The sequence below is a fragment of the Bactrocera dorsalis genome, chromosome 5 (genome assembly GCF_023373825.1).
Source record: "Bactrocera dorsalis isolate Fly_Bdor chromosome 5, ASM2337382v1, whole genome shotgun sequence".
Lineage (NCBI taxonomy): Eukaryota > Metazoa > Arthropoda > Insecta > Diptera > Tephritidae > Bactrocera > Bactrocera dorsalis.
In genome coordinates, this window is record NC_064307.1 from 10,855,378 (window position 1) to 10,867,236 (window position 11,859).

The window sequence follows — 11,859 nt, forward strand, 5'->3', positions numbered from 1 at the left end:
TATTAAATTATTAGCAATATATTGATGTAAGAAGTGTTTTTATATTTAGTATGTGTAAGAGTTTTATGGTGGTTCATATGTTTGGGAATCACAATGAAATATTGTTCTATTAGAAGTCTTATTTTTTCCCCCCATCTGTTTTTAATATTTAATTCAAGCAATACGAATTTCTCTTTACAAAGTAGTAAAAATATATAGTGATACAAAAAATGTGGTCAGAAGACCTTAAATCTCAAATAGTCTTTTGTTGATGCGAACCTATGATCCAAGTTGAGGTAGTTGTTTCAATAGCCTTTCAAGCTGTAATGTCATGTTATATTCGTTCAGTATTTTTTGGCATTTCATCGTGGAAAGATGTATCTGAACCAATCGTTCAACTTTATTACGAGAACTCACGTTATGTAAAGAATATGTTTCGCGCGGTTTGCTCAGTTTATGGTCAATATAATCGTCCTACTGAGTGTACTGTTCGCAACAACATCACCCATCTTGAGACCCAGCATTCATGTTTCGATAATATTCGACCGAATAGACTACGTCCAGCACGCAGTGAAGAAAATATAGCAGCCGTAGTTCAGAGTGTAAACGAAGACCGTGGCGAGTCGATTCGACGCCGTTCTCAGACTGGCCTTGACTATCCAAGCGATATCGCTTTGTTCTATGGGCTCTTAAAAAGTTCCAAGAATATCTGACGTTTTTGAGCCAAATTTTGTTCAGTGATGAGACCCATTTCTGGCTCAATGGGTATGTAAGCAAGCAAAATTTGGGACAACAAGCAACCTGAAGAGATTCAAGAGTTCCCATTTCATACAGAACGGCTTGGTGTGATCTATAAATCTGCCGGTAAGAACGTAACCATCAATGGCGACCAATGATAACCGACTATTTCATGCCAGAAATTAAAGTTCGTGATCTCGGCGACTTTTGATTTCTAGAAGACCGCGTCTCTTTACACACTTCACACACATCACGTTAATCAACGGATATCAATAAATCCATGGAACATTTCAGTGAGTATAACTTCACGTTTTGGGCTGCTCGATTGGCCATTAAGATCGCGTGCTATCTCACCGTTATACTTTTTCCTGTGGGGATATTTGAAGTCTACGTCTATGCATACTATCGATATAGGCTTTGGAACAGAACATTACTCTTGTCATTCGCCTGTTACCAATCGAAATGCTCGAACGAGTCATCGAAAATTGGACTCAACGGCTGAACCATATAAGACGTAGCCACGGCCAACATTTGAGAGAGATAATCTTTAACAAAAAAATCGAATAATGTGTTTTCGTATGATTTCGTACACTAGGAATGATGAGAACTTGAGTAATGCTATCGACCTTTAGCGGTGAGTTGTTTGTTTACTACGCTATAAGTTTGTTTTGCAATTTTTACTACGGAATCGTTGAAAATGTTGAAGAAGTGTTTTGGAGAGTCTACTTTATCTCCAACCCAAATATTTTAGTGGCAAGAAAAATTAAGTGAACAATTTTTTGTTCAAGCTACGTCGAGTAAGGGTCGCAAAAGAGATGCTTTTCGACATAGCTAATGACCTTACATTTATCAAACGCACAATTACTGGTGACGAGACGTGGGTTTATGAATATGATGACGAAACAGTCCAACAAACTGGCAAAGACGCTCTAAAAATGAATCGAAGCAGGAAAAACCCAAAATTTGATGAAGGCACTAAAAGTCATCCGAGACTTTCGTGAGGCTTATAAAAAGTGTATAGAAAATTTGGTTAAGTGGCGGCATGCTTGTATTGATTGAGAAGCCTATTCTGAATAAAAATATACAGTCCGGAAAATTCAATCAGATGATATAAAGTTTAAAAGTACCAAGTGATGAATATTTAAGGTTAGATGAAGTGGTTTACACATCAGATCAGAACAAGAACTTCTGCAAATTCGAAAAGCCTTCAAATTGAAGATAACCTGTCTTCGAATAGCTATTTATATTTAATTTCCACTGATTCCTATAAAACTACGATTTTTTCTTAAGCTACAAAATCTCTAATGATATAAGCTAACCGATATTTTAACTATTTTATGAGTCAGTAGCATATGAATTGCCAGCGACCCTCTAGTAAGCCCCTTAAAATACATACACACATACATAACATATACTTTATAAAATTAATTGAGCTATCTGTCGTATGTCTTGCAGTGCCGTTTGGACACGCTGACAAGCAATCATAACTATACATTCCACAACAAAACGCGCACATGGCATACCGTAACGTAAATATTTTCATTTTGATGATTAATGTGCGCGTTGTGGAACGTGAGAGCCACAGGCGTTGAGGCGCTTAAAGTGGCTGGCGCGCTCTAAGTCTCTGAAGAACCAGTAGGCATATACATATTTTTAAGCGAGTGTTCGGCCATGGGCGGTGGGCGCGGACCCATATTACTCATCCACTTAATAAACCCGCAACACACATACACAACCAGACGCAAAGCGATTTTTAAAATGCCTTTATGTTTGGAAATCGATCATTTTAATGTCGCTGAGTCGCCGCTACATTGGGTAAGCGTGGTGGCCAAACAATTGGCACGGCGCGGCACGTCCGCCGAAGTAAATGGCGATGGACTCGCACGCGCCAAAGCAAATATTGCCACATTCACTAACCATAATAGCAATGTTTATAATTTCATTTGTACTGCGACTTATTTTTAAGGCACATTGGAGGGCAGCGTAGTCTAAACAGCTGTTAGGTTATTATGTCACTTCGGCGTTTACTTTTCTGGCAACAATTTCACAATTCACATCCATAACCAAATTGATTTCAAAATTTCAAAAAAACTGAATGTCGGCGCCAATTCGTGCGGGTGGCGCATTTTGTTTATAAGCCGGACAGATGGGCCTGATAACATCATTCCAACGAAAGTAATCAAACACTAAGTACAAGCAACACCACTTTTTTGTGCACAAATCAACAGCAAATCAAGCAGTAAAATGGCTTTCCTCAAGGTAGGTCACAAGTGACAGGATTTAATGGATTTACGGAAACTCTACTCTTATCATTTGCTGACTTCTTTTCTCTACTCTCTTCCAGTACACAATTGTCGTCTGCTTAGCGCTCGTCGGCGTCGCTCAATGCGCACTGTTACGCGCCGCCCCAGCGCCCGTCGCCTTCGCCGCACCCGTACCCGCACCAGTTGTGCCCATCAACACCGAGATTGACCCACATCCACAATACGCTTTCGCCTACAATGTACAGGACGCGCTCACCGGCGACAGCAAGAGCCAACAGGAGGTGCGCGATGGTGATGTGGTGAAAGGCTCCTACTCTGTCTTGGATGCTGATGGTTCACTGCGTACCGTCTTCTACACCGCCGATCCCATTAACGGTTTCAATGCCATCGTCCAACGCGGTCCCGTTGCGCCAGTGTTGGCTGCCAAGCCCGTCGTGCCACTTGCACCAGCGCCTCTGCCCGCTCGCTTCATCCAAGGTTAAGCTGGTGATGAAGAGTTCCTGATGGCCGCGCCGGCTGTCTGTAGCTTTAAATGCATCCCTGCGGCACTATTTAACTTATATATCTAATCCCAGGCACAACTATTTAGTAGGCTAGTCAAGCGAATGTTAAGAAGTGGACATTGTAGCGCGAAAAGCATGATGCGAAGGACTTTGTGTTCTTGTTGTTGTACGTTTACAATTGTCTGAAGTCAATTTAGTTAATTATTGCTTTGTTGTTTTGTAGCGAATATTTTCGAGTTGTTATGTAATTTTTAACTACATTTAATGCACATACAAACACATTAACTTAAATCTATGACTATAGTTGCACCCAACTATACACACATTCACATAAAGTTTGTTTTTGTATAATTTTTAACGTAATTTTTGTAGTAATAAATCACCCGACAACACTTTTGAGATCGAAATCAAACAAATGTTTTTCTATCTTTTGGCTTATTTTCCTCTTTCCAAGCAAGCGGCAGCCCAACGCATGAACTTTTTCTCCATATTTATGATTTTTCTCGTTTTTTGCATGTGTCAATTGCGTATACGCCCAGTGGTCCGGCCTTAAATTTCAGCCAAAACGAATGTCGCACGCATTGACCACGGTTTTTTTTTGTTATTTTGATAGTGTTTCGATATTTTTTTTATTTTTTAGACTGCCATATGACATGCGTAAATCATTTGCAATTGAAAAGTCTCATAAAATATGCAGAAAATCGTAATGCCGTGGTTTATGTGTGCGAATATTTTGGAGTTGTGAGTGTTATTATATGCTCGCCAAGCCCTTCTAAGCTGCTTACACTTAAAATGTGCGTAATTTAGCAAGATTGTGTGTATTATTACCAAGATAAAATAATGTCGAATGACAAAATGCTTACAAAATCATAACTGATCGCCTTTAAGGAAAAAAAATCACATGTACTCTATGATCTATAGGAATATACATACGTATATATACACGATCACATTACTAGAGTTTTTATTTTCAAAAACAAAAACGAAATAGAAACGTTTAACTTTTCTTACAAGAACTTGATTTTGATCGATCAGTTTGTATGGCTGCTATACGCTATGGCAGTCCGATGTGAACAATTTCATCGGAGCTTATACAGTTGCATTCGACAATAAGCCATACCGAATTTCGTGAATATATCAGTTGGTAACGCAGATAAAAGGTTTGTCCGGAAAGTAAGAGGACTGATTTTCTTCTGGCGACTGTACTTTGGAGCGTGCGTGCACTGACTGGGAGGGCGTTCCTGGCGACCGAAGGAGCGCCTGGTCAGTTGTCTCCGAGCACCTGGAGAGTCAGGACAAACATTTTCGCGCGACGTATTTCTGTGAGTGTGCTGCAAGCCGAAAATGCAGCGTTTGTTAGAGCAGAGGTACGAGCAAAAATTGCGGCAAGAGGAAGTGTGCCAAGAAAATTTGAATATATGTATATGAAAGTGACCCTCAATTTTTGAATAACGTAATCACAGTAATCACAATCGACCAGATATTCACCATGCACCAAATATTGGAAAAGACCCGTGAAAGGTGAATCGACACTCACCACGTATTCGTCGATTTCAAAGCTGCTTCCGACAGTACGAAAAGGAGCTGCTTTTATGCCTCTATTTCTGAATTTGGTATCCCTGCAAAACTGATACGGCTATGTAAATTGACGCTGAGCAATAAATACTAAGAGCTCCGTCAGGTTCGGGAAGGATATCCCCGTGCCGTTCGATATCAAACGAGGTTTCAGACAAGGCGACTCCCTTTTAGGCGAGTTTTTTAATCTACTGCTGGAAAAAATAATTCGAGCTGCAGACTAAATAGAGAAGGTACAGTCTTCTATAAGAGCGTTCAGCTGCTGTTGTACGCCGATGACATCAATATCATCGGCCTCAACACCCGCGCCGTTAGTTCTGCTTTCTCCAGGCTGGACAAGGAAGCAAAACGAATGGGTCTGGTAGTGAACGAGGGCAAGACGAAATATCTCCTGTCATCAAACAAACAGTCGTCGCACTCGCGACTTGGCACTCACGTCACTGTTGACAGTCATAACTTTGAAATTGTAGATAATTTCGTCTATCTTGGAACCAGCGTAAACACCACCAACAATGTCAGCCTAGAAATCCAACGCAGGATAACTCTTGCCAACAGGTGCTACTTCGGACTGAGTAGGCAATTGAGAAGCAAAGTCCTCTCTCGACAGACAAAAACCAAACTCTATAAGTCTCTCATAATTCCCGTCCTGCTATATGGTGCAGAGGCTTGGACGATGTCAACAGCGGATGAGTCGACGTTGCGAGTTTTCGAGAGAAAAATTCTGCGAAGGATTTACGGTCTTTTGCGCATTGGCAACGGCGAATACCGCAGTCGATGGAACGATGAGCTGTACGAGATATACGACGACATTGACATAGTTCAGCGAATTAAGAGACAGCGGCTACGCTGGCTAGGTCATGTTGTCCGAATGGACGAAAACACTCCAGCTCTGGAAGCATTTGACGCAGTACCCGCGGGGGGAAGCAGAGGAAGAAGAAGACCTCCACACCGTTGGAGAAGGACCTGGCTTCGCTTGGAATATCCAATTGGCGCCACGTAGCGAAAAGAAGAAACGACTGGCGCGCGGTTGTTAACTCGGCTATAATCGCGTAAGCGGTGTCTACGCCAATTAAGAAGAAGAATCACAGGTAACGAATCATGGATCTTTGAGTATAATCCCGAGACAAAGAGGTAATCTTCCGAGTAGCACACACCGGCGTTTCTTCGCACAAAAACGGGAAGAATGAGCAAATCCAAAGTGAAAACGATGTTCATTGTCTTTTCTGACAACAAAGGCATCGCCCACCACAAATGTGTTCCTCCTGGACAAACCATCAACGCTAAGTTTTACGTGGAAGTCCTCAAGACGCTCAAACGAAGGGTCAATCAGGCCCGATAAGCCATTGCAGCTGATTGGAAGTTGCACCACGAAAACATCCCGGCTCACACCGTCTTTCTTGTGAACAGCTACCTAACCAAGGCCGGCATCCCAATGCCTCCGCAGCCGCCCTACAGCCCAGATGTGGCCTCCGGACTTTTTTTTTGTTTCCTTACCTGAAAAGGCTGACGAAAGGTAAGCATTTTGAGACGACAGAGGGGATCCAAGCAGCATGCACCTCGGCTCTCAAGGCTATTCCGGAGAATGTCTTCCGTGACGCCTTCAATGCATGGAAATAACGCTGACGTACATCCCTCAATCGATTAAGCTCGTCACGCTAATCATTTATATATATATTTTGCGTTTCCCTTGAGGGTTACAAACTTGGGGGCAAACTTAATACAACCTATTCAGGATATTACTATCAAAATTTTTTTATCGAGGAGGCCCGCAGATTTCAAAAGATTGGAAAAAAAGCAATATCTGTCGGTGATTCGATTCTTGTTTTTGGATATATCTAAATGGGAATGATAAAAATGACGGAACTATCTACGTCGACCTTGCCCACTTTGGACAACATTGCACTCCATAGCGATATTTAATGATGTTTAAGCGCAATACGAAGAAGGTTATGTGTAATGGTTCCACTTCGCTGAATTTGTTCTCAAGAATGCAAAACCTTTTCTATCGACCCGATAGAGGATCCCCACTGACTTCTGGGAATCAAATGGTGTGCTTTATTCAGAAAAAGCAAAGTACTCATCCACTTAAACAAAGTTTCGTATAGATTAGAATCCGAAAAATTTGAGCCGAATGTGGTGGTTATAACCGCCATGAAGGTCTATCTCCAGAAAAAAAAAAAATTCAGACAGGTTAGGTTTTCTTTAGTGGCTTCAGTCATTATTGGGCCACCCTCGTATAAATTTATATATATTGCTTACTAGATCCCAATGTTTTAAAATTTTTACCTTCTACGATTAAGAAAAATACTGATTTCAATTGAATTGAGCGAATAAGTTCATTTATAATCTATCATTATTAAAATCTTTCTTCGATTCGAAAGTGGCGAAACGGGCAAACTGTACCAACTGTTCAAACGACTAGCAGCGTTGTGTTGAAATCCCTTTTTTTTGGAGAATAATTTTTTCTCTCCACATCATATAACATTTCGAATAGCGTCAATGCCTATGTTCTGCACTGAACTATATAATACTATATATAAGACTTAGATTACCATATTATAGTGGCGGGGATTATTTTTTTTATAACAAAAATAAATCAACTACAGCACTTGTGACAACTGTGTGAGCTTCGATTAAGAAACCCGAATTGAAATCGGTGATCCTTTCTATTTTTAGCATAAATTACATTAGCATTTTGAAACTGGGGAAGTAATCTTATTGGAATTCGTCACATATAATTGATATCACCAAATTCTGCAATATAAATTTAAGCACTACTCAGTGGCAATTTATGGTGGATTTCGTTGTTAAACTGTCAGTTGGAATCTAATTGCATTCGCACAAGTGGCATGCCAAGAAAATTGCCTCAAGCATACATATTTATACGATCGTTCATATGATACAATGTATCCAGACACTTATATATATTATATATGTGCATATGTATGCGCTTATTTACCTATGCAAGTGCATGTTACAACAAAAAATAAGACGGCAAAATGTTGACAGCGACGTAATCGCTGGCAACAAGCGAATTTCAATACTTTTTGCCAAAGAAAAAAATATATTTATTTATGTTAAACATCACAAAGGAGTGAGTAGACAAGCAATTGCTTGGAAAAAAATTGTGCGAAATATTCAGGCAGCTAATTGAAAGCAAAATTGACGTTTGCGCACACGCGCATGTGCAAACAAATTAACGATCTTTGGAGAATGAAGGCATATTTTGGAAAAAATGCAGGAATCACACATTCGAAATATAGTAGTATTTTAGCATTTTCTCTACATTTCGTAATTTGCGCGTTAATTCGGCTAAACTTAAAAAAAAAAATGATACAAACAAGTAACAGAGGATTAAGTTCGCGATTAATACCATTTCATCAAATTAGACATGGACTGAAAACATTTTCACGTATTTTAATACAAAGCTGACTCAAAAAAACTTGTATTCAAAATTCCATCCAATTTTCTACACACAGTGACTTCAGCGAATGACTTTTAATGGGTCCGCTTCGGCGCGTTCCCCCGAAAGTGATTTTCAAATCTGGCGAAGGAGGGAGCTGAGAGATGACTCTCGTTTCGTTTTTGGCAAAAATTCAGTCATCAGCTAGAATGTTATCTTGATGAAAAATCAATGATTTTTTGCCCATAAATCTGGCTAGCTTTACGTCAATGCCTTAAAACGGTAAGGTAGTATTTCTTATTGACGGTTTGACCTTGAGGAACGAATTCATGATGAACCACACTACAGTACGTGAAGATAACGATGAACACCTTGAATTTTGAAGGACTTTGACGAGGTTTTTTCGGTTTCAACTAATTTTTGGGCATTTCGACGTCATAGTCATAAATCAGCGTCTCGTCACAATTAATGAAGACTTGACGAGCTTAAGTCGATCTATAAGAGATGTTGAGATCGTCTGCTATTTCTCTGATGTCAACACGGCGATTTAAAAGCACGGTTTCAAAAAACAAAATTTTGACTATTTCTTGGTTCATTACCTATCTTATTATATCTATATAAGATAAGTATGTTAGGATTGTACCGCGACCCAAGGTCTATTGTGCCCTCACACGATCCACTTAATCTCAGCATATTGATAAGTTCCAATATATTGCTTGGTGATCGATAGGGATCACTATTTGGAAACATGAATCCAAGGGCTTTTATCCTGCGTCTGCAGACTGATGTGCAAGCAATTAGTAGGTGTTCGGGAGTTTCAGGCTCCTTGTCGCGGAACCGGCAATTTGCACTAGAACCATGTTTTATACATAAGTGCTTCTTGAGCTTACAGTGGCCAGTGTACACTGGGTTTGTGCCTTGGGATGTTGATTTAATATTTAAACCTGCTGAGGTTGTAAATTACTCATTAGCAACTTGGCATGCCTTGAAGTTGTTACCAATACCTCTCCCTGCCTACTCCTTCTTGTTTGTGGAGCAGCTTATTTATGGTATGGGGACCCACCGCGATGAAGGGTTCAGGTCCTACCATGTTAGGGGATGCTGAGGATGGGGGAGCGAATATACGAATATACGCCGGGCACCCATATAAAGTGCACTTAGTTACGCTTGAATAGACCATTCAGCCGTTATCTACACTCCATCAACAGTAGCGATTTTATATCGAAGTCAGAGTGCCGCTTGACTGTCGTTATGTATGGTTATATGTTCGTTGCGATAGTTGCATTGGAGGTTTATCTCTACGTACTGACTTATGCCAAGGCGCTCTGCATAAAATATGCTCGGAATACTTCCCATAGGTATGGATAGTTTAGTGCGTGGTCCTGCGATTCCAATTCCCTCCAACGATTTCGTACTTTCCTCTTTCGTACACTTCTTTATTGTACTATCCCTAAGCAGCAGTTCAAGTGTGGAATCAATCCATTCAGTCTTAATCCTAAGGGTAACCTAAAATTCTTAGAGAAGTATTACCTATTTTTGGCTGTATTGAAAACAAATTATTTTGGTTTCAAAAAATGTAATTTGGGATATCTTGCTCACCGCCAGATATGTTTCTGTGGAGAGACGGTATGTTAGGGAACAATAAAAATATAGCATTTTGAACAAAATCATTACCCTGACTAGGTTTTGGATCAATTTTTGGCAACATTAAATTATATTTCAACCTTTAAATATTATAATATTGAATCACAAGTTCCAATAACTCAATGTTATTTCACGAAACACGAAAAAATTTTAACTTTGGTAAAATATTTCAATACGAAGCTTTGATTTTGATCGATCAATTTGTATGACAGCCATAAGCTAGGAATCCGATATCGGCGGTTCGACAAACGAACAGCGTCTTTAGGAGTAAAGGGCACGTGAAAATTTTCAAAAGGACTAGTTCGAATATATACAGACAAACAGGCCGACAGACAGACAAGTTTGTCACGCTTTCTGACACTTCCTTTCGGAGATGCGAGTAATTTTCTCCTAAGTTCGAAATTAGTTTGATAATATTAAAAGTGAAGTTACAGTTAAGCAGGGTCACTATTTGAGATTATCTAGGGAAATGAATTTGCTCTTACGACCGAAGGAAGCTGTTTATAGCGGAACTGAACTTTTATCAAAGCTTTTAGATTAAGATGTTAATTAAAATATTTTAACAGCTGTGCAACAGATGCATATGTTATTTATTGATTTCATTATGCACAGCGGCACACCTCGTGACATTTCTAAACACATGCGGCACACTTAAGTGACACGAAGCAGAAAACTAATTATCGGCACGATTTTGACTAAAGCATTTAACTTAGAATACTTGAAGCTTTGCGTGATTTTAGGGACTTTTGCTTTTAAATTAAAACCGAAACGAAATGCTAAGTTAAATTTGTCAATTAAAGGCGAGCATTTAAGGCGGAAGCCGCCAGCCGCCAGCATTGAGGGGTGCAGCCAAAGCGGCCGCAATCAGTGACAACGAAAAGAGCCGCCAACGAAATGCATGCAACTAACGGCCTACCTGTATGCCTATGAAGGTATGGTTGTGTATGAGTATGTGTGTATTTGTGTATGTATGTAAGTGTGTATGCGCTGGTATTTGCATTTTTTAATCGTTAGTATTTTGTCCACTACTCGGCTTGTCCGACACGCGTTCGATCTGCCGCAGTGGTGGCTTAATAGGCCTAAATGGTGCATTACGTACGGTATGGTAACTGGCCTATGGAGTGGCGGCGCTGGAAAAAATGCCCTGCCACCTCGCGGTGGCTGAAAAATTGCATGCGCAAACGCGTGCGTATACAGTGCCCACTGTATGTGCACTTGGGCGACGCCTGTGGGGCATGCAACACACTGCGCCGCTAAGCCAGCAAGCCGCCAAGCTGCTGAGGCTGAGACTGCGACAGTGCACCAGTTACGAGATGGGTGTGTGTGGGGCTTGTTTCTTGGCGGCATGCGTGCTCTTGCCATTTGCTGTTCTTATTTTTCGTTGTTGTTATTGGTAGCGATATTGTTTTTGTTGTTGTGCCGCATTCGTTGCAGTGGCGTTGTTATAGGCCTAAGCGCATAAGCGCCTAACCTATGCCTAAATCGCGAACGTGGCCACCGCCGCCTCCGCGCTCAGCGCCACTCAGCGCGCACAGCATTCAGCTGGAGCTCCCCCGTCACCGCCGTCGCTGTTGCCTTCACCATAACGACGAAAAATGAATTATTTTAATTTCGTTCAAAGATACATTTTTTCTATGCGTCTAATACGCCTTTGTGTTCTCTTGTTGTTGCTGCTGCTGTTGTCTGGCACTTTTTTCTCACTTTTGCATAAAGATATGTATAAATTTTGCGTTGTTGTTGGAGTTGTTGTTGT

General features: G+C 40.6%; 2 protein-coding genes across 3 annotated transcripts in view; one reads left to right on the top strand and one right to left on the bottom strand.

Annotated features, from left to right (window-relative positions):
• LOC105231483 (neurobeachin-like protein 1) overlaps nucleotides 1-11,859 on the bottom strand; it is a 104,548-nt gene that overhangs the window by 55,115 nt on the left and 37,574 nt on the right. The gene's annotated exons all lie outside the window — the stretch shown is intronic.
• LOC105231416 (larval cuticle protein A3A) lies at nucleotides 2,821-3,897 on the top strand. Its single transcript, XM_011212705.3, has 2 exons — nucleotides 2,821-2,976; nucleotides 3,062-3,897. Exons 1-2 carry the CDS (start codon nucleotides 2,962-2,964, stop codon nucleotides 3,461-3,463), a joined length of 417 nt encoding a protein of 138 aa, XP_011211007.2. The 5' UTR covers nucleotides 2,821-2,961; the 3' UTR covers nucleotides 3,464-3,897.